General features: G+C 54.1%; 5 protein-coding genes across 5 annotated transcripts; 2 read left to right on the top strand and 3 right to left on the bottom strand.

Annotated features, from left to right (window-relative positions):
* Positions 1-2,326: 2,326 nt before the first annotated feature.
* Positions 2,327-5,687, top strand: SMAC4_00154 (uncharacterized protein; the record flags this gene model as incomplete). Its single annotated transcript, XM_003351565.2, has 1 exon — positions 2,327-5,687. The coding sequence occupies one exon, from the start codon at positions 2,327-2,329 to the stop codon at positions 5,354-5,356; it is 3,030 nt and encodes a 1,009-aa protein (XP_003351613.1). The 3' UTR covers positions 5,357-5,687.
* Positions 5,688-5,958: 271 nt separating this feature from the next.
* SMAC4_00153 (uncharacterized protein) lies at positions 5,959-6,796 on the bottom strand. Its single transcript, XM_003351564.2, has 3 exons — positions 6,687-6,796; positions 6,502-6,582; positions 5,959-6,332 (listed from the first exon to the last, which is right to left on the bottom strand). The coding sequence occupies exons 1-3, from the start codon at positions 6,687-6,689 to the stop codon at positions 6,147-6,149; spliced, it is 270 nt and encodes an 89-aa protein (XP_003351612.2). The 5' UTR covers positions 6,690-6,796; the 3' UTR covers positions 5,959-6,146.
* Positions 6,797-7,144: 348 nt separating this feature from the next.
* On the top strand, positions 7,145-10,675 carry SMAC4_00152 (uncharacterized protein). The gene has a single exon (XM_003351563.2). The coding sequence runs from the start codon at positions 7,361-7,363 to the stop codon at positions 10,373-10,375; it is 3,015 nt and encodes a 1,004-aa protein (XP_003351611.1). The 5' UTR covers positions 7,145-7,360; the 3' UTR covers positions 10,376-10,675.
* Positions 10,676-10,704: 29 nt separating this feature from the next.
* On the bottom strand, positions 10,705-13,043 carry SMAC4_00151 (uncharacterized protein). Its single transcript, XM_066089391.1, has 2 exons — positions 12,711-13,043; positions 10,705-12,617 (listed from the first exon to the last, which is right to left on the bottom strand). The coding sequence occupies exons 1-2, from the start codon at positions 12,897-12,899 to the stop codon at positions 10,890-10,892; spliced, it is 1,917 nt and encodes a 638-aa protein (XP_065946887.1). The 5' UTR covers positions 12,900-13,043; the 3' UTR covers positions 10,705-10,889.
* A 937-nt stretch (positions 13,044-13,980) lies between these two features.
* SMAC4_00150 (uncharacterized protein) lies at positions 13,981-19,418 on the bottom strand. The gene is made up of 5 exons (XM_003351561.2): positions 18,025-19,418; positions 16,655-17,777; positions 15,564-16,542; positions 15,132-15,505; positions 13,981-15,070 (listed from the first exon to the last, which is right to left on the bottom strand). Exons 2-5 carry the CDS (start codon positions 17,642-17,644, stop codon positions 15,023-15,025), a joined length of 2,391 nt encoding a protein of 796 aa, XP_003351609.1. The 5' UTR covers positions 17,645-17,777; positions 18,025-19,418; the 3' UTR covers positions 13,981-15,022.
* Between the last annotated feature and the right edge of the window lie 819 nt (positions 19,419-20,237).

Here is a 20,237-nt window from a genome sequence, read left to right as displayed (position 1 = left end):
TGGTAAAAGCCTGCCTTTAATAACGCTGGCATTAGTTGCCCGGGCAGTTCCTTGCGGTCATGAAATACAGATCCATGACCCATCCATCCTCATCGAGTATTGGAACCTATGACGTACTTTTCAGTGCTTGTGTCCGAGATGAAATGAACGACCCTACCACAAAAAGAGAACTGGTGGTCGTCACGAATCATGCCATGCCCATGATCAGCCACTTCCGCCATTGGAGGCTTATGGGAAAGCAGACCACCATCTCTTTCATCCGTCGCCACAAAGAAGGAGTCAGCTGGTCTCCAATTACAAGAATGTACAGGAGGACCTCTTAGAGAAGAGAAGAGAAACGCCGAAGGTCGGTGTGTGAAGTGAGTGATTAGGTGATAGATACCGAGCGGTGGGGGCACCGGGGAGGGACTGGGTATAGATCGCCCCGCCATCGGCGTCCATTCAGCGGTTTCATTGTAACATTGCCTTGCCAGGTACATGGGGGTACTTGTGCCTTGTTGTTGTTATGGAGATAGGGGCTCCCGTCTTCCCTCTGTCATGACCAGCGGTGGTTTCTTATCTCGGGACACTGGAGCCGTCACGCTATCCCGCTCACGGGTTGAACGTCACGAATGGAGTTCCAGCACCAGTGGGTGCCTCATGCCTCGTCCCTTTGCACCTGCATCACGCCCCACACGCCTGTACCACTCACGACAAGAGGAGCCTCGCTGAAGATCTCCTCGCCTTGCCCGCTTCCACTTCCACTGTGCTTGTCGTTGTCGTCTGCTGGAATCCCGACTCCCGAACCCACTGCCCTCTCTCACTGCGCCGGACTTTCAAACGACATCTTGCGAAACGGGCTGATAGACCGTAGGATATCCCAGGTCGTGAGAGCCAAGGCCGCCTTAACTGGACCCGTGTGTGGGTTCCGCTCTTTCTTATCCCGTACCCCAGCTGTTCATCGCAGCCAGTAGCCGGCCTCACAGTGCTCAGGTTCCCGGGTGACTGGTCAGTCTGGGTCAGTCAGGAAGGTCCTCACCCTCACCGCCCAAGGTACCTCCCTCTACCTTTGATACCTCTAGGTACCATCGAGTGTAGGCAGGACCTGGCGCCAGGCACTGTCCAGCAAGGTGTAGGCAGTTACTGGGTGATCCTGGCCGTTGACCCGTAGAGGGGGCTGTTGACGTCGGCAGTCACCACCTCTCTGACTCCTCCTGCATTGCTTCAGTTCACTTCCATCCGACCTCTTCTCTTTACACAACATACCTAATCAACTACGCTTAGACTACAAACACACACACGTGTAGATACCCAGCTTCGACTTTCATACCAGGAACAACAGCACCGAATTTCCGACCAGTTACTGTCACGAACGTTCAACGACTAGCATACGCCGGCGACTTTCTCTTTGCTTTGATCACGACTCCTCACGAAACCTACACAGGCTGCTTTTAATCTAACGACCATCTGTAATACCGCGTCACTTTCTACTGCCGCTTTATTTTCTCTCTGGCATTGAATTCATCCCAATTGCTATCTGTCTATCTGTCGCAGAGTTGGCTCTGCGATTACACTCCTTTGTCCCCCGGTACCTGAACAACACCACAACTCCCGGACACAGCCCGGCGCTCAACTGCCTCGACGCTCTCGAATATCACCGCTCGAATTCGCCAATAGCTTTCCTGTATTACGTCTCTCCGAGCATACACCGTACATCCCACGTATAACCCTCCAGTGTACCGAGTCTCTTCAACGTATCCGTACCTGCCGAATTCATCCTCTGAACACCGGCCACTCGTGTCTCTGCGTGCCTTGAAAGCTTCCGACGCTTGTTGCTTCTCCCCCCCCCCCCCCCCCCCGGGCAGGAACCTGCTCGACCCCCTCCCGAGTTGCCATTCATGCCAGGTTCGTTGCGCTCCTTGAAACGACCGGGCTGACTCCTGTGATGTTCTAACATAAGGCCCTGGTAGCCTCTAAGAAAGACCGGAAGAATGGCAAGGAAAGTGGCGGAGTGGTCGCAGCGGTGACGAAACAGGGCGCCAAGTTCTCGTGGGTTCCCCTCTTGTTCAACGGATGATCTCCTGTGCTTAAGTGCCCGTCACCACTTGGACTGCTTGATCTAATCATCAATTACCGTCTTAGAAACACGAACGACCCCAAAGACGCCTTGTCCAGTCCGTCGCCGACCCCTACCCCGATATCAGCAGTGACGATTCCCGATAGCATGTCTATCGCACCCTCTCCCCGGGACCGACTCACCTCCCCCTATCTTGACGCTGTCTCCACAGCTTCGTTCGCAACAAGCCCCTCGCCGAACGCTAGGGAATGGATAAAGAACCTGCCAGCCATGGCAGGCTCGCCTGGGAATCTTATTAGTTTGGCAGGCGAGTCACCTCCTACGGCTCCCTCGTCATATACTCCTTCATCGTTTGAAGACACGCGCGGCATGTCCTCTGGCTGGTCTTCTCCCAGGCCTCCCAGCAACCTCTATGCAGCCTCGGTATCGCCTCCGACTGCGGGCCGCCGGCCGATGAGTTTCCACATGGCTAAATCCCCTGCGGAGCTTCACGGACACTTGGGCGAGCCAGAATCTAGGAGAAACTCAATGCACTCGCATTTTGCGCGTGCTGGGAACCCGCCGCTGCCTCACCAACCGCAACCCCACTTTTATGCTGCCCCCGACTTTAACCTGGACACCCATCGCCATGACGGCATCAAGGCGGGTGAACGAGGATACTATTTTGGATACGACACCATCGCCTCTCCATCCCTGGACCATGTCATGAGGAACGACAAGGTCGTCTTGGCTGGATACGAAGGGGGTTTAGAAGTTCACAAGCTGACAAAGGGAGGTCGTTTGGAACCCTTTGCGAGTTTGAAGGGATTGCGCGGAGGCGTGTATCACGCCACGGTTCTACCTTGGGTAGCTGCGCAAGCGGACATCTTTCCGCTGATAGCTGTTGTTGTTCATGGTCCCGATCTTCCTCCTATTCAGTCAGCTCCTGGCTCGGCTCCCAAAACCGAGGGCGACTATGATGCCGTGTCTAAGGATAGGTCCGAGGCCATGGCTAATGTCCCACTTGATACTCCTAAGGATACGTCTGGTGATAGGGCAACGCCTGGTTTCATAGAGTGTTATCAGACGACCGTTGAGGTATACTCGCTGAAGACCAACAAGTTAGTCGACATTTTACTCGAAGCACCGAAAATCCCCTTGAAAACTTCAGTTCTCAGCCCGATCTTCCAAGCGCCCCTCCCGTCTGGTGCTTTCCACATCCACGCAGATGGTGGAAATGTGGTCATATCGTCTGGAGTCACTGGCGAATGCTGGGTGTACCAGCAGGTGGTAACGGACGAACCCGCGCCGCGTTTCGTTTGCCAGGGCAAGCTTTGGACAACACTCCAACAGACCCCGAGAGGTAGTGAGGGATCGCAGGATTTGGACCGGAATTACACTCCAGTGCCGCCTCGTCCATGGCCCCAGACTGCAATTCTGAGCGTCAGAGGCAAATGGATGGCTTACTGCCCGGCTACGCCGTCTTCGCAGATAAGTCTTCGAGCGACTGTTCCGGTGCCAATCTACGGTCGGGCACCGAATCTATCTTCGCTGACGCCTGGTCAGCTGCCACCGGCTTCTTCCGAGATTGATCTTCCGCTGGGCGACAGTGTTGTGAACAAGATTGTGCGAGATGCGACCCAGGAGCTTATTCAAGGTGCCAAATGGGTTGGTAAGCAGGGTTGGCAGGCTTGGAACAGTTACTGGAACCCGCAAGCAAATCTAACCAGCCGATCTCCTGTTCTCGCCCCTCAAAGCTGGGGAGGATCTGCCCAGCCAGACCCTTCTCAGTTTCCTCCGACACATGGTGCCATTACTCCGCCAGTCGTGAAGGATCCGAACATGATCTCTATTGTGGATTTAGAGACACTGTCTTCATCCACCACTGTCCATCCGGTTACCAGCTTCCACATTTCCCAGGGCTGCAGCTTCCTGTCTTTCTCTCCTTCTGGCTTGTCTCTCTTCACCGCCAGCTGCAAGGGAGATGTCCAGACTGTCTGGGACTTGATGCGTTTGCAGTGCACCAAATCGTCGCCCTTGCAGGGTGCTGGCTTGTCTGCTACGGGAGGCCCAAGGGTACGCCAGGTCGCGCAGTTCTCCCGTATGACAGTGACACGTATTGTTGATGTGGCCTGGACCAAGCCAAATGGTGAGCGCATAGCCATGGTAACGGAACGTAGAACCGTTCATATCCTGGATCTGCCGACAAGCGCTTTCTCGTGGCCTCCTCCACGTCGCCGGGTCAGGCCGAGTGAGGCAACAAACTCGGTCTCGGAAGGAAATTCCGCGGTCGCGATCGCTTCCAATGCCTTGAGCTCGGTTCGTGAAGTTGCTCGGCCACTCATCAGCCGCCCACGCAGGACTAGTAGTAACGGACAGCTGGTAGGATCTGGAATTGGCGACTATGCAACACATGGTGGAAAGGTTATCGCTGCAAGCATCAGTCATTCTCTCGGCAAAACTGGACATGCCCTCAACCAGTTGAGGCACACTGGAGAAAACCGAGTGTCCCTACCAACCAGCAACTCCGCTCCAGGGGCGTCATGCGTGACGTGGGTGACGGGCAAGAGAGGTCACTTGCTCTATGTTCTGGGCAACGGCCTCGTACGCTCTTTCGCGGTTACGAACCGAAGGGCATCTGGAGGCGAGAAACGGGCTCCACGACTTTCTAGGTATAAGGATGTGAAGGTTCCTTTGATGCCGGACCTCTCCTTGGCAGCCCGCGCAAAGGCCTTCATTGATCAGGAAGAGTACTACGAGTTCACGGAGAGGGACCTCGATGCGGGCAATGAGACGATGGTCCTCGATCGACATCGAGCAATGGCAAAGGTAACCAATCTCGCCATCCGGTCATCGATCCCCCAGGCGGAGATAGAGTCCAGTGCGCCGTATCAACCCTTCCACACTGATCGGCGTGTTGCCCTATACGAGCTTGAAGACGGGTCGGGCGTAGCATCTCTTGACGACTCGGTTGTTGAGCCTGGTCAGAAGAAAAAGAAGGGCCCGCGAACTTCACTACCCGAACATGACAACTCACAGTCAGGAGCCTTGCAGGCATGGGCTTTCGGCGGCAGAATCCAAGGAAGAAAGCTGAATTTGGGATTGCACCAGTTGGTTGAGGACGACTTCATGTCCAACGACGATCTGAGGGCTCTGCCTCCTTCAGCGATGGAACGAGTCCTGGAACGGGACGGGGACACAGACCAAGTCGTTGTCACGACGCGTAGGAAGCGTGGGGTTTCCCGGTTGACGGCCCAGGACTATGACGGATTCTTTGAGGATGATTGCGAGGTGCTCGATTTTGCGGACCAGCGGGTCTGAGAAAATCCAGGAACAGTTGTTCTTTCCCCACGGGCGTAGTGTGTACTTGCTTGCTTGAGTTCGTTTACGGGTTCTGCTTTGCTGTTTACGGTGATGAGATCAACGACCTCAAATAAACGAATCAAAGAGAAAACTTTGGAATAACGATCAATCTTGGCTTATTCACATCTGCCATTAGTGGCTCTGCTTTGGAGTCCACGTCTCCTGCTGGCGCTGGGATGGAGATTGGGTACCGGCTTTGTTGGAGATGGTTGTGCTGTGAGCATGCAACTTTTGATATAGAACACTGGGCAAACAACTGGGTTGCTACTTTAGTAATTAGCATAAACGGAAACCAGCAAAGCGAATAAGGAACAAATAAAGACTAACACCATTGGTCGTGGCCCTTTGTGATAGCATGTGACAGTGTGTGCTACAGAGTTTAAGGAACCGAGAGTGCTTCTCCTGCCATCCTAATACGTATGAAAGGAGAATTTACGGGCCAATTGCCAACTTCCACATAGCCCCTTTTCAGAGCAAATCGGAGATGCACCCAAGTAACCGGAAACAGTACCCTTATCCCACATGCTTCACGATCTCGTGCCATGGTGCCGTTTCAAACCTTTCCCCTTTCAAATTTTCGTTCTCACCTAGTATAGGTATATATATCTTTGCATCTGCTTCTAAATCCACCTGACGCTCCCCAAGGTCTGGCCCAAACCCCAAAGCCCGTCAGCCGATTTGCGCTTTGCGCCTGTCCTAGCCTGTCCTGCATTGTCCAGGCACAGAAGCAAGGCAACTCTTTTACCGCTTACGCCTTCTTCTTGGCCGCCGCGTTAGCCTTGGCTGCCTTCTTCCTGTTGCTCTTGATCATCACCATGCTCAAAAACGTGCCGATGACGGTGGCGCCCAGGATGATGAGGATCACGGGGATGCGGATGGCCCATTCGCGAGCGGGGAAGACGTTTTGGAGGGGGTGGTCCGAGTCGACGAAGGGCTGTTTTGTTTTAAGCGTGTGTTAGTTTCCATGTCTTGTTGGTAGGTAGGTAGGTAGGTAGGTAGGTAGGTAGGTAGGGGAGGAGCTTCTGGGGTCTGGAAGGGCGTTCGTTGTCTAGCCCAGACGAAGAGAAGCTTGGGGTTGGGGAGCCTTTTATGAACCAACGCACCATCAACAACGTCCAAATGGTGTAGTAGAGGAAGACGAAGGTGGCAGCCACGAGCATGGCGAGGCCTACGAGTTTGTCGAGCTGTGAGGGTTCGGAAGATTAGGGGTTAGCTGGGTGTCTCGTCCATTGGATTTGGCTTTGCGGATTTGGATGGAATAAACCCCAAGCTGGCGATTCAAACGTACCATTGTCGATTGATCGAAAGGTTGTTTAAATGAGTGACGTGGTAGTTGGACAAAAAGGTGGTTTGGTTGTGGGAACGGAAATAAAAGATGATGTACGTGGTATCGTGTGTCGATGTTGAACAATTGACACCTTGAGTGACGGAGATAGGGAACACCGAAACACCTGCAGTTCAGCACTAACAGCGACCTGGCCACTACGGAAAGCTCCAGCTGCCGTCGCGACCCGTAGCGTCACTGTTTTAAGGGTGGCGCGTTAAACACCCCAAGCGGCTCGCTGACGTTTAGTGGGCCCTGATGGCTTCCTCAGAACTCAGAAGGGGAACAGCCCCACTCTTTTAGCGTTCTGGCCACTAAACTCCACACCAGCCTCGTCAAGTTTTGGTTGTGCGGCCACTCCCGTCACGTCTCACGGTCCCAGTTGCCTTTCCTTTTCCTGCCTCGTCGTAAACTCGTGGTTGCAACTTGCGCGAGGCACCAGCCGTGGCTTGCAGTTCCTGACTCTTTCTTTTCTTACATCTGGATTACCCTTTTTGACGATACACTCGCTGTCACACGCAGAACCTTTCAGGACCCGACAAAGCTATTGACGAGATCGCGGAGACGCCAGCTCAACATCCAGCATATCGAATACCTGGTTTGGACGAAATAAAACAGAGACAAGGATAATCTTGACGATGGCTTCGGCAGACAACGTGTCTCCGTCGCGTAGCCATCCCGACGACGATGACCGATCTCCGTCTCCTAGACCCCAGTCACCTTCTCCCAAGGACGAAGACGGCTCTCGATCCCCCGGTGAACGCACACCCTCACCTCCCCCCCGCGATCCGTCACTCTCTCGATCAGAAGGCGAACGCACACCTTCGCCATCTCCTCGTCGTGATCGCTCGCTCTCCCCAAGAGATCGGTCGCTCTCACGCCCACGATCCCGTTCGCCTACACCCAGTAGCCAATCGCCTCCCCGACGCCCTGTCCGCTCGCCATCTCCGAGAGATAGCTCACCGGCGCGCCGTCATGACCGATCACCCTCCCCTCGGGCACGTTCGCCGCCGCCACGCCGCCATTCCCGTTCTCCTCCGCCGAGACGACAATCCCCTCCTCCGCGCCGTCGCGATGCCGGTGACGACTATAGACTGGCAAAGAAGGAGCGCAGCCCGACACCACCCCCTGCGCCCGTCAAGACCGAGGAAGAAAAGCTGGCCGACGCCAGAGCAGAGTACCAGAAGCTCTTGAACCTACGCAGTCAGGGTGTCTACCTACCGCCGCACAGGCTTCGTGCCCTCCAGGCCGCCATCACCGACAAAAAGACCAGAGAATACCAGCGTATGGCTTGGGAGGCACTGAAGAAGTCTATCAACGGTCTGGTCAACAAGGTTAACACTGCCAACATCAAGTTTGTAGTCCCCGAACTCTTTGGCGAGAACCTCATCCGTGGCCGCGGTCTGTTTTGCCAGAGTCTGCTGAAGGCCCAGCATGCCAGTTTGCCCTTCACGCCCATCTATGCTTGCTTGGCTGCGATTTGCAACACCAAGCTGCCCCAGGTCGGCGAACTGCTTGTCAAGAGGCTCATCCTGCGTTTCCGCAAGGCGTTCAAGAGAAACGACAAGGCAGTTTGCCTCTCGTCGACCATGTTCATTGCCCATCTTGTCAACAACCAGGTTGCCCACGAGATGGCTGCTGCCCAGATTTTGCTGCTGCTGCTTGCGAAGCCTACCGACGACAGTGTCGAGATCGCTGTCGGCCTCATGAGGGAGGTCGGCTTGTTCTTGGAGGAGATGTCCCCGGCCATCGCCCATGCCGTTTTCGACCAGTTCCGAAACATTCTCCACGAGGCTGATATCGACCGTCGTACGCAGTACATGATCGAGGTGCTCTTCCAGGTGCGCAAGGACAAGTACAAGGACAACCCGGTTATCAAGGAGGAGTTGGATCTGGTCGAGGAGGAGGATCAAATCACACACCGGATCGGGCTCGACGACGAAATTGACCCGCAGGATGGATTGAATGTGTTCAAGATGGATCCCAACTGGGAGGAGAATGAGGAGGAATACAAGAAGCTGAAGGCGGAGATCTTGGGCGAGGCCAGCGACGACGAGGAGGGCGATTCCGATGACGAGTCGGAAAGCGAGTCAGAATCGGAGGACGAGGAACAGAAGGCGTTGGAGATCAAGGACCAGAGCAATACAGACCTCGTCAACCTCAGGAGGACCATCTACCTCAGCATCCAGTCGAGTGCCGACCCTGAAGAAGCGGCACACAAGCTCATGAAGCTGCGCCTCCCTGCCGGCCAGGAGGCCGAGTTGGTGTCGATGATTGTTGAATCATGCGCTCAGGAGAAGGTCTACCTGAAGTTCATGGGTTTGCTAGGAGAGCGGTTTGCCCGTCTGAACAGGATGTGGATGGATTTATTCGAGGAATCCTTCGCCAAGTACTACTCCACGATTCATCGATACGAGACCAACAAGCTTCGCAACATTGCTAGGTTCTTTGGCCATCTTTTGGCTACCGACGCGATTGGCTGGCACGTTTTCTCGGTTATTCACCTAAACGAGGAAGAAACGACGTCCGCTAGCCGTATTTTTATCAAGATCCTGTTTGAAGACCTCCAGGAGAATATCGGCTCGGCAAAGTTGAAGGCTCGCATGAGTGAAGAGACCCTCCAGCCCAGTCTGCAAGGCATCTTCCCCCACGACGAACCGCGCAACATTCGCTTCTCTATCAACTACTTCACCTCCATCAAGATGGGTTATCTCACCGACGAGATGCGCAGTTTCCTGGCAAACATGCCAAAACCCGCCCTGCCAGCGCCCCCAGCGGACTCCGATTCCGAGTCGGTGTCCAGCTACTCTTCCTATTCTTCCTACTCATCCCGTTCTCGCTCCCGCTCACGAACGCCTCGGAAGGATACCCGCGGGCGTTCGCTTTCGCGCACTCCTCCTCGTCGTGCCAGGGGCAGATCCTACAGCCGGTCACCAAGCCGGAGCAGGAGTCGCAGCCGTAGCTACAGCCGCTCCGTCTCTAGGTCTATCCCGCGTTCTCCTCCTCCAAGGCGGAGGGCAGCGGACTCTCGGTCTCTTAGCCCGCCTCCCCGCGGCCGTGGTCGTAGTTACGACCGATACTCTCGCTCACCCTCGCGCTCGCGCTCTCCTACCCGCTCCCCAGCGGCGGCACCCATCCGCCGCGGTCGTTCCGGAACCCGAAGCCGTAGCAGATCATACTCTCGCTCGTCATCACCCCCGCCTGCTCGTGGTTATCCCACCCGCGGTCGCCCCCCTGTCAGCAACAACGACAGAGCTGTCGCCGCCGCTCCCAGCAAGCGTCGCAGAGAAGGGTCATACTCGGCAAGCCGCTCGCCACATCCTCCTCCTCAACAACGTCCTCGTCGAGGGAGTTATAGTCGGTCGCGATCGAGATCTCCGATACCAATCAGAGGCAATGGGCCGAGGGGTAGGGATACAGGACGGGGTGGCCCACTCCCCTCTCGTGGTGGCGGGCGGGACCGCTCATACTCAAGATCGCGAAGCCGGTCACCTTTGCCGCCAGCCAGTGCCGAGGGGTCCAGGAGAGCTATCAGCAGGTCACCGAGCCCGGTTGTGGGGAACAATAAGCGGAGGAGATCGTATAGCAGTTCTAGGTCGGGGTCTAGGTCGAGATCTAGGTCACCGGTCGCTAAACGGGGAAGAGTTGATTAGAAGACATCTCACCGCCAACGTTAATAAGTGATGCTGAAGGACACGACACAGGGGTTGATGGGAGGGAAGGAAGGAAGGAATCAAAGAAGGGAGCAGGTGAACATTGTTCAATTGAAATATAGAACAAGCTACGAAATGTGTGTATTGATACCAGCAAGCATTTGTTGTGAAAGAAAAGAACGAGAAGGCGAAAGAAGAAGGGCTAGTAGTAGTACCAAGGCAAGAATGAAATGAAAAAGCGAAGGACGATTGCGGTCCCGTTGGAATTCGAGACAAGACGTGCTTCTTTGGCGTGATATTACATCACGATCGATGAATTCACTATAAGATACCACACATACAACGGCTTCAGACAAAAAGGGGGTATGATACTTTCTAACAATGCTACTTTTACCAGCTATAAACTCAACCAGAGCTCCATCAAACAAATGCCAAACTCCTCTCTACCAAACCTATCACCTTATAGAACTTGAACCTGTTGTTATGACCCAGGCAAGCGAGGACGAAATGGATACTAACCACTAACCAACTCACTCTTGGGATAACTCGTCGTAGTCTCCAACGATTCGACCGCCGTCTCTGCGCCATTCTCTCCCTGAACAGGAGCCGGCGCGGCCTCTTCAACCGTCTTCTTCTCCTCCTCGTCTTTCTTCGCCTCAGTAGCACCAGCGCCAAAAACCGAAGCCACAGCCGCACCCACAGCTGCAACAGCGGCTCCAGCAGCCCCGGTCTTCAACTTGTCAGCAGCAGCCGCCGCCTGCGCCTTCAACTCCTTCTTGCTCAACTGCAACGCCCCCTTGGCCAACGCCTCCTTGGGCAGCGGGCGGATGATGGGCTGAACCACCCACCAAGGCCTCTTATTCTCTCGCCTGGCTTTCGCCGAAGACTCCGGGTCGTTTTGGGGTTCTTTCGTCTCCTTCATCAGCTTCTCCAGTTCATCAATGTCGAATGATGCCCCGCCGGTGCGTTCGTACTCGAGAAGTCCCTGGGCGACCTTGCGCTCGACTTGCGCGAGGATGGCTTCGTATTTGAGTATATCAGCGCCGTTACGGGCGCGGGCGAGCATGTCGCGGACGTCGGTGTGCGTGGTGACGAAGTGTCGGAGGAGGTGGAAACAGTGGGGTTGCATGGAGACGAGGTTGGGAGAAGTTTGGAGGGTTTTCGGGTGGAGGTGGGGGTTTGTGGTGTCCGTGGATGTGGCGGAAGTGATGGTGGTTGTGGAGGGAGTTGAAGCGGTGCCATTGGCGGACTTGTGTTTTTTTCTTGGTGGTTCGCCGCTGTTGTTTTGGTTTTGTGTGGCTGTTGTCGTCTCTGTGGGAGTGGTGTCTTCAAGCCAAGCGACATCATCACCTGGCATGAACAGCGGTCTCCGTACCGGCGGCTCCTGCTCCAGGACGTACTTGTAGATGATATCCAGGTACCGCCTCAGCACGGCGTCGACGCGCCAGCCGCCCCGGCTGCCATCCTTGCTGCGCCAGTACTCCCTCCCTTCCTCGCCCACGGCGGGGGGCTTCGCAAAGAGACCCGGGTCACTGAGGTTGCCTTCAGCGCTCATGACGCCGTCGGCGCCCGTGGCCTCTAAGCACTTCTCTAGGTCGGAATATTGGAGAATGTTTCCATTCGCGAAAATGACCGTCTCCTTGGGCAGGTTCTCGCGCAGGTAGCGAATGTACTCCCAGTTAGCCAAACCCGTCTGGTGGCCCTTTTGCTCCCTTCGTCGGCCATGCACCGTGAGGATGCTGGCGCCGGCGCGCAGCACGTTCTGGGCGTACTTGAGGGTGGCCTCCTTGGTCTCGAGGATGCGGATCTTGGCCGTCACGGGGATGTCGAGTTCCTTGTGCAGGGTGTTGATCAGCTCGAAGATGAGCTCCTGGTTCTCTTGCAGGAAGGAGCCGTATTGGCCGCGCTTGGCGATACCCTGTGGGCAGCCGAGGTTTAGGTCGACGGCATCGCAATAGGGAGCTACGAGCTTCGCGGCGGAGAGCAGGTAGGACGGGTCGTTGGCGCAGAACTGGACGAAGAGGGAACGGTCGATCGAGGGATTACCGTCGAGGAAGGGAACGTAATCGGGCGAGCCCGGGCGCGGGCTGTTTTCGGTGAGAGGGCCGCGGATCGGTTGGTAATGGGAGTCGCGGTATTTTGGTGCTTCGGTGAACAGTCGCGCGTGGAACATGGGCGTATAGCAAAGGAGCTTATGTTGCTCTTCGGTGGGCAGGAAGGATCGGGTCAGCATGCGCCAGACCTATCATGGAAACCAAGAAACTTGTGGTTAGTCGGACGGTTTTGTGTAAATTGTTGTTCGTCACTGGACAGTCCAAGAGGACGCAAAACTCACAAACTCAGACTGGTCCACCATAGGAGCAACGATGTACTTCGGGCTACCGATGCTCTCGTAGAAAGCCCTGCCATGAAGCTTCGTCTTTTTGGGCACTTGGGGTGTCGTGGTCGCATTGCCCTCTGTTGCGCTCAGGCTGGCAGCCGCAGAGGCGGCCGAAGGAACTGCTGTCGCAGAAGGGGAAGTCATCGTGGCAAAGGACCTGAACGATTGACGATGGTGGAGGAACAGCCTCCTAGCGAGTACGGAAAGGGAAGCCACGGTGGTGGCAGGTTGTATACTTCCTTGAGCAACACGCCTCTGACCTTTTCAAGAAAAAAGTTTACTTTTGTTTACAGGGCAACTTGCATCAAAATTTAGGCCTTCTCCGCAAGGCTGACGGCTTATCAGATTTGGGGCAGTGACCACCGATAATGATTGGTTGCCCCGCAATTCTCCCCACGAACAGGAGAATGCAACACCGAGCAAGGGTCAACCCTTCACGAAGCGTGGGGGTTGGGGAAAGTCTGAGGCTCTGAGCAAGATTGTGCATTGGTTCTTGAACCAACCACAAGAAAGCGTCAGATAGCCAAGAACTTCCCCAACTGTAGCCTCGGCCATTCCCCAAAACATCACGAGTCCAATCCCATTTTCGCGTTTCGCTATCATAGCTTCCGACTGTTGTTGTCTTCCGGTCCGCATATTCACTGAATATTCGAATGATACCATGGGATTCGATCTCATAGCTCTTTTGCAACGCCAATTTCAAAGTTATTTGCAGAAGTTCGGGGCGCGTTCCATTCATTGCCTTGCAAAGATACGATCGTATCTCTGCGGTCCTCTTCAACTAGTATGGTAATTAACAAAGATGCCATGTGCGGCTGTGACACACACAGAAAAAGGAGTTTTCAAACAACTGTCAAAGACGAGTTTTTCAGCCGAAAACCTGGCCGTGATTGTCTCAGCGTTAAGCAGCAGCTGTTCCAGATACATATCAAAGCATTCAGCCCTTCCTTTGTCTGTTTTTTTTCGCCTACAGCTGTTTGGTGGTCATACATGAATCTGATCTCTTTGAGGGAGAAGTTGGATCTGATAAGTCTCAATAAGCTTTCTCTTGGCATGCTAGCATGCGCTGGGTCTCGCTAAAGAGAGTGCAGTAGTGTCAGGTACGTTCAGGAACAGCCGTCGAAGCTGAAGATCATTTTGGGAATGGAGCATGCAGGCGCTTTACTTCTAATACCAACACTTAATAAACCTAAATGCCACATGTTGAATAGTTGAGCTTCTCAGTTTGAGGTCCTATTCGGTTTAATATTTCTGGAGGCTGGGAGATTATTTCTCCATGTAACTGCTGGTGGCTCCGGGCCAAACAAAACTGACACCGACGAGAATGTAGGAACCGTTGTCAACCACTTGGACAAGACCGATTCAAATTTTAGACTGCAAAAGATTCCGCTGGTTTGCTTGATAACTAAGTAAGATAAAAATGCTTAAGACATACGAGAGAAAAATCAGAGAGGCAAACTATGACTGGCAAAACAATATCAACCTGGGAGTCCAATAAGCAAAGAAGATGCCACAATCTCAATATCAAATCGCCGTAACGCTTCCTGTCGGATTCAACATGCTGTGCTGGCCTGAAATGATCCAGTTGTAGGTTTGCTATGACGCACGATCTTGACTCTCTTCTCTTCCCGAAATAATCAAAGTAACTGAAAACAAAATGCCACACCCACTCACTAGAAGAGATTTTGTTCGAATTTGTCGCTTTTCCATATCACCCCGCTGTGGGCCGAATTGGACCCAGACTCAAACACCAGCTGCCTCAAGATAGCTCGAAGATGACCAAGGAGACGCTTGCTCCTCTGAACATTTTTCTTCGTTTGCGTGACCTCCAACATATCGAACAGCGAATCGCACTCCACCTCTTTTTGTTGTACTTCGAGCAATAAACCGCCTCAAGCTTTCTGTCTAACCGACGCCCCGGGGAAACGCCCGTGTCGTCGTTGTCGCCATCGGCCCAGCGCGAGTAGTCCAAACAAGGAGTGGTCGATGCCGTTTCCTACGCCCATTCACACACCAGAAAGTCGCTCACGACAGCAACAAAGACACAGTCGTCCGTATACACCACCATGCAGCCAGCTACCGCCTCATTTTCAAAAGGAAAGATTAGGATACTCTTGAGTGAGTCTAGAAGCAAAACAGCCCTGTTGAGAGCGACGAATTCCAGATAACGCCATAAACACCAAACAATGCTCTTTGCTGAGAGAAAAAGGAAATGCCTCGGAAACGAGAATTATGGGTGAGATGCAACCGCCGTAACGTTGGACTCGTTAGAAGAAGTGCGTGTAAATTTTGGAGTTCTCGTGAACTTCCATTTCCTAGTAAGAGAGCAAAGGTAAGCATACGGCGAAGGCGAAACCAACGATCAACAAGACCTACCATCTTGAAGCTGTTGAGTTCTTCCTTGATTTGCTGGGCCAGCACAGGTGTCAAGCGATTGCAAGTGGCGATTTCGCCGCGGCGATCGTACTCCTGGCTAGGCCACGTCTCGTAGAAAGCGATCCGTGGGCTGAATGTTGCAGATCGCTTCATGGATCCCTGGGGCGTCCCAGGCGCGCTCTTGGTGTCCTGACGAAGGCGGAGGGCTGTCACAAAATAATCCTCGTTGCCAATCGGAACCTGGCCAGCTCGGTCTTCGTTGTTGGGCGTGCTGGGAGCACTGGAGTTAGGAGAGTCAGTGATGGCACTTGGGGCATCAAGTCCTCGGTTCTCCGTAGGCCGGGGTGATGGGCTCGGCGAGTTGCTGTTGGTGTCTGTATCGATAGCTAAGTCAGCAGCAGCTAACAGGCGTAGTCCATGGAGGAGCCTTACGTTTCAGAATTCCCTTGCGGACTGCAGCAAGCACTTCAGCCCTTTCCCTTTCACCGCCGATAATGCTCTTCCTTGCAGCTGAGCCATCACTACCCAGGCTTCCCGCACGGTCCGTCACAAGACCTGGCGTTCTGCTAGCATCGAGAGAATTCCTTTCGAGGCGGGGGAATCCGGTACCGCCTCCACTCTGGGAACGAACATCAGCGTTGACATTGACTCTTTCCCTTTCAGCCTCAACAGTTATCATGGACACCGCAGCCTGCGAAGCGTCTGGCGCCTTTGCGTCGGCAGCAGGGACACCAATAACAGACTTGGGTCTGAACAGTCCAGCAAGTGACCTGGTGCTCTTCTTCATGCCACGTCCCATCTTTCGAATCATAACCGAAGCAGAGGACGCGGTCGAGGAGATGGAGAGGTTGTCGGTCGAGCCCCCAAATATCCTTGGCCCATAGATGTTGCTCCCAATACCAGCTGCCTCTTGCTGTGCTGCGATACGGGCCTGCTCAGCATCCAAAATCTCATCGGGGTTCCGATCCTTGTGCAATTTAGAGGGGCCATTCTCGGCGTCCTGATGATAGACCGCTTTCCTGAACTCTGCCGCACTGCCGAATGAAAATGCCCGACGCAGTCGTGACGTCTTGCTCTTGGGCTTGTTGTCGTTCTGACTGAGAGCAGCTAGTTGCTTCGCAGCCGGGCTGTCAACCCGCGGCGAGGGGGTAGCCTTTACCGGCGATGCCGAGCGACCGGCGGTGGCACCAGCGTTCGCGTTGGGCACGGCCTTAGTGTCCATAGCCACGGGTTTAGAGAGAGGAGAGGGGTTAGCAAGACGTTTCGTGTTGGTAGCATCGGAAGAAGACCCTCTTGGGGGGATGTTGACAAGTCGAGCGTGATCTTGGCCGTTGCTGTGATGTTGTTCTGGGATAGAAGAGTGGGCGGGGTTTCCAGTGGGGTTGGCCACATTGGCGCTACGGTTGGCAGACTGGGAAGGAGAAACCCTGAGTTAGCGAATCCTACAGGACGGCTGCACGTATGATTGGACAATGTTTAAATGGGGGGGCGTGGCAATGGATAAGTATCCGGAAGTAACTTACAGATGCTGGGCGGGTTCCACTGCTAGCAGTGCTGCGGCTCGACGAACAGCTATCAGTACTGCTGGTGCGTGTATGAGCAGCAACTCGATCAACACTCAAGTTGTTGACTGTTCGTCCAGACGATTTGATTTCCCTTTCGTTAGTCATTCGTGGCTTCGAAGACATGTCGGCGGGCTGAGCAGCGTAGAGGGGAGTTAAGGGCATCCCAAGACCGGCGGAGTCCAATGCAGGCATGCTGCGTCTCCTGGCTCTCTTGACGTCCTCCCGCACTTGACCATGAGGGAGAAGCATGTCATCGACCGCTGAGCCCCCCGATGAACCTACGAAGCTATTTGGCCGGTGTGACACCGATCCGTTTGGACCGCGCAGCATACCGCTCTTTTGCTCCGACGTGTTTGACATGGTTGATTCATTCGCTCGTTGTGCTGGCCGGCGATACCTCTCTGGCGACACCTTCGCAGGGCCCGCTGAAGCGATCAGAGGTACCGAGAAGGTTTCGCCTAGATGGGCCGAATGAGGTCGAGGTAAAGGAGCGACTCTCCTACTGCCCACCGATATAGCCGAATCGTCTCTCGAACCGCCGGCCGATGTGCCAGTGATAGTTGCAACGCTGGGAATATTTGTCATGGAGTTGCTGGATTGGTATCGCGGACGCGCGCCAGAATGATCAAAGTGCTGTACTTGGGGAACGGATGGTGTTGAAGAGGTACGGTGTTGCCTGAATTGGTGGTGGTGTTGTCCGTGGGTCGAAGCCGGCGCGTTGGTAAAAGCGTATTGTTGCACAGAGCCAGCAGCTGGACGGTACACTACTGGTGCGCCGACGACACCAGACATCCCGTGTATACTGTTTCTCTGGGACATGTTGTGACCATATTGTGAATTTGACTGCGACTGGGCAGGCTGGATGATGCCCGTGGAGGAGACCGGTCTTGTCTGAAGCATGGTAGCAGTCCCGGATTGCCGGGGATAGCCTTGCACCAAAGCAGCCATTGTCAAACCTGAGCGATCTGTCGTCCCGCCGCCGCGAGGTCAATCAGGACGATGAACGGTACTTGTAACTGAACGAAGGAGATGGTGTGATTTCAACGAAAGTAACAGTGGAGCCTTTCGCTAACAAGGAAATCTGGTTACGGCCTGCATTAGCATCTCTCGCGAAACGAAGTTAAGTTTGACAAGAGGAAAATAGGAACAGCGAAATGGCACAGGGGCTGAACTGCTGTCGAAAGGCTGTCTGACAGATTCGCGGATTGGTAGGTTGTGTTGGGAGATGCAGCGCCAGGGCTCTTGTTTTGATTGACGGGACTGCTTGACATTGGACGCAGTGCTTAAGGGGAGAGTGGTGCTGTTCTGTCTGGGGTCCTGGCACTCACCTTTTTCCGCCGCTGATGGAGGCGAGAGGATGTGGTTTCGACCTCGAACGAAGGAGGCCTTGTCGAGGGGATAGGTTTTTGAAAAAAGGTTGGAAGAACGATTGTTACTATAAAGCGAAAGACGCCTGCGACCAAAGGGGGGAGATGATGGGTTGTCTGGTGTTTGCAGGGAAGAAGTCCACTATCACCGTGAACGTTTTGCCCTTCTGTACAAAGTCGAGTCTGTCACGACCCGCCCACAGCGATAAGTGCGATGGAGGATGGACGCAGGTAATGTCACGATTGACACCGGAAGATGGTCGATTATTGGAGCGAAAGCATGGGGGATGACCAGATGTCCGGGCTACTAGAATGGTCGACGCAGATAGGAGGAGAGAAGCGATTCGGTGGAGCTCTCGAAGAGTCTCTCTGGCAGGCGGGCCTTGGATTTCCGCGGTTGTTGCGGAGTGTCGTCGGCCTGGTCTTTTTCCCCTTCCTTTACTGCTTTCGTCAAGCTCGAGAGCAGGAACACGTGCAGACGAACGACAAAAGGAGTTGTTGCGAAGAAGTAATAGACGACAACGAAGTCGCCAAGAGAGCAGATTGAGCGGAAGAGTCGGAAAATGGCAAGAGGTCCACGACCAAGAGGATGGAAGTGGAGGGCGGAAATTCGAGAAAGAAGGGGCGATTTCCAAACGAAGGGCGAGGCACTTGAGATGGAAGTTGAGGTTGGCTGAACTGAGGCCGTTTCGTTACGCGGTATGGACCTAGGTAGTGGTGACTGGTGCTTTTGCTTGTGCCTGGATCAAGTTGTGCTGCTGTTGATAGGTAAGGTAGGCACTCCAGATATGTAAAGGCATGCAGGGAAACACGGGAACCTCTTGTTGCAGGACAAAAGGGTCCGACGAACAGAGTTGATCCAAACCACAACTCTTGTGTCAGGTCAGGGCAGGGCAACCTCAACCACAGCGCGAGAAAAATAGAAGAAAAAAATCCGGGGAAGTAAACGGGCGTCGATTCGACAAGCCCAGACCCAAACAAAAGCGCAGGGGAGATCGAGGGAGGCGGCGCAAGAACGAGAGACTGATGACGATTGAAGACAGATGGGATGGGCCGTGGCGAGACGTAAGGGAAGTTTTGACAGATGACAACTTCACCACTGCGAAATGTCTGTGGAGGAGCGGGCACACGGCGGAGAGTTGCTGGAAGGACGAGACAGCCCTGCCCTGGGTGCCTGGGCATACACAGTAGGGACGGGCGTGCAGGCAGGTGTCAACGAAACAGAACCTCAATGGCCACAGGTGGGCAGGAGAGTGGATGCACAGGTGGATGCCCTGGGACTGATGGGCCGTTTTCTGCTCTCGACTTTCTCGGGAAACGGGCACTCAGAGGTGGACCCGGTTCCCCCTGTCATCTGCACTAGGATATCGGAAATAGTGGAGCTGCTTAGTGCTGCAACGCTCGATACAGTACCTAACAATACCGTTCATGGTAACCGTGACAGCAATTCAATGTTACGCCTCGAATTCTTATTCCACCATCCATCAGTCCATGGATTTCCGTGTTAGTGCTAATTGACGCCGGCCTGATGGCCCTTCGCTCCGGTGTTCACATTCCTGTCTAACAGGGTGTACTTTTCTCAAACAAATCTGTGGATGGCGGGAAGCATGATATGGAAGGTGCCCAGGGATATTGGCAAGAGGTACGATGGATGTACACTGAATGGGTAAGGTAGGTTCTTTCTTTCTCAGAGCTTGTTTCATTTGCTCAAAGGCTGGTGGGAAGTTCAAGACACGCAGGCACCTTTACTTGGCAATATTTTATAGCGTCCAGACGACCGGGTCTAAGAACCTGACACCACTTGTGTTGCGCTTCCATCTTCAATTTCAAACAATTTCAGCAACCGAACATGGCCCACCGGAATGCGAGCACGCTTATTTCCAAAGACATTGGTGAAGATTACATGACGTGGAAGGCACCTTCAGCTTTAAATATATTTCTTGCAATCTCTTCCATGAGGTCAATGCGCCGTCGATTCTTATTCCGGCTGTGGCAGATGTGCTCCTGATCCGTTCTCTTTGCAGTGAAAACATTCGCTGCAGCTGGGTGAGTCCATTCTTGCCTTGCCTTGCCTTGCCTTGCCTTGCCTTGCGTTTACATTTTGCTCTCGTGGTCAGGGGACTCCCGAATCCTATGTCCGATGGATGGATCAGTCGGTCGTTAAACAGCGAAAC

This window comes from Sordaria macrospora, chromosome 4 (genome assembly GCF_033870435.1).
Source record: "Sordaria macrospora chromosome 4, complete sequence".
Taxonomy (NCBI): Eukaryota; Fungi; Ascomycota; class Sordariomycetes; order Sordariales; family Sordariaceae; genus Sordaria; species Sordaria macrospora.
Note: the sequence above shows the minus strand (reverse complement) of the source record. Positions and strands in the feature narration are given on the sequence as shown.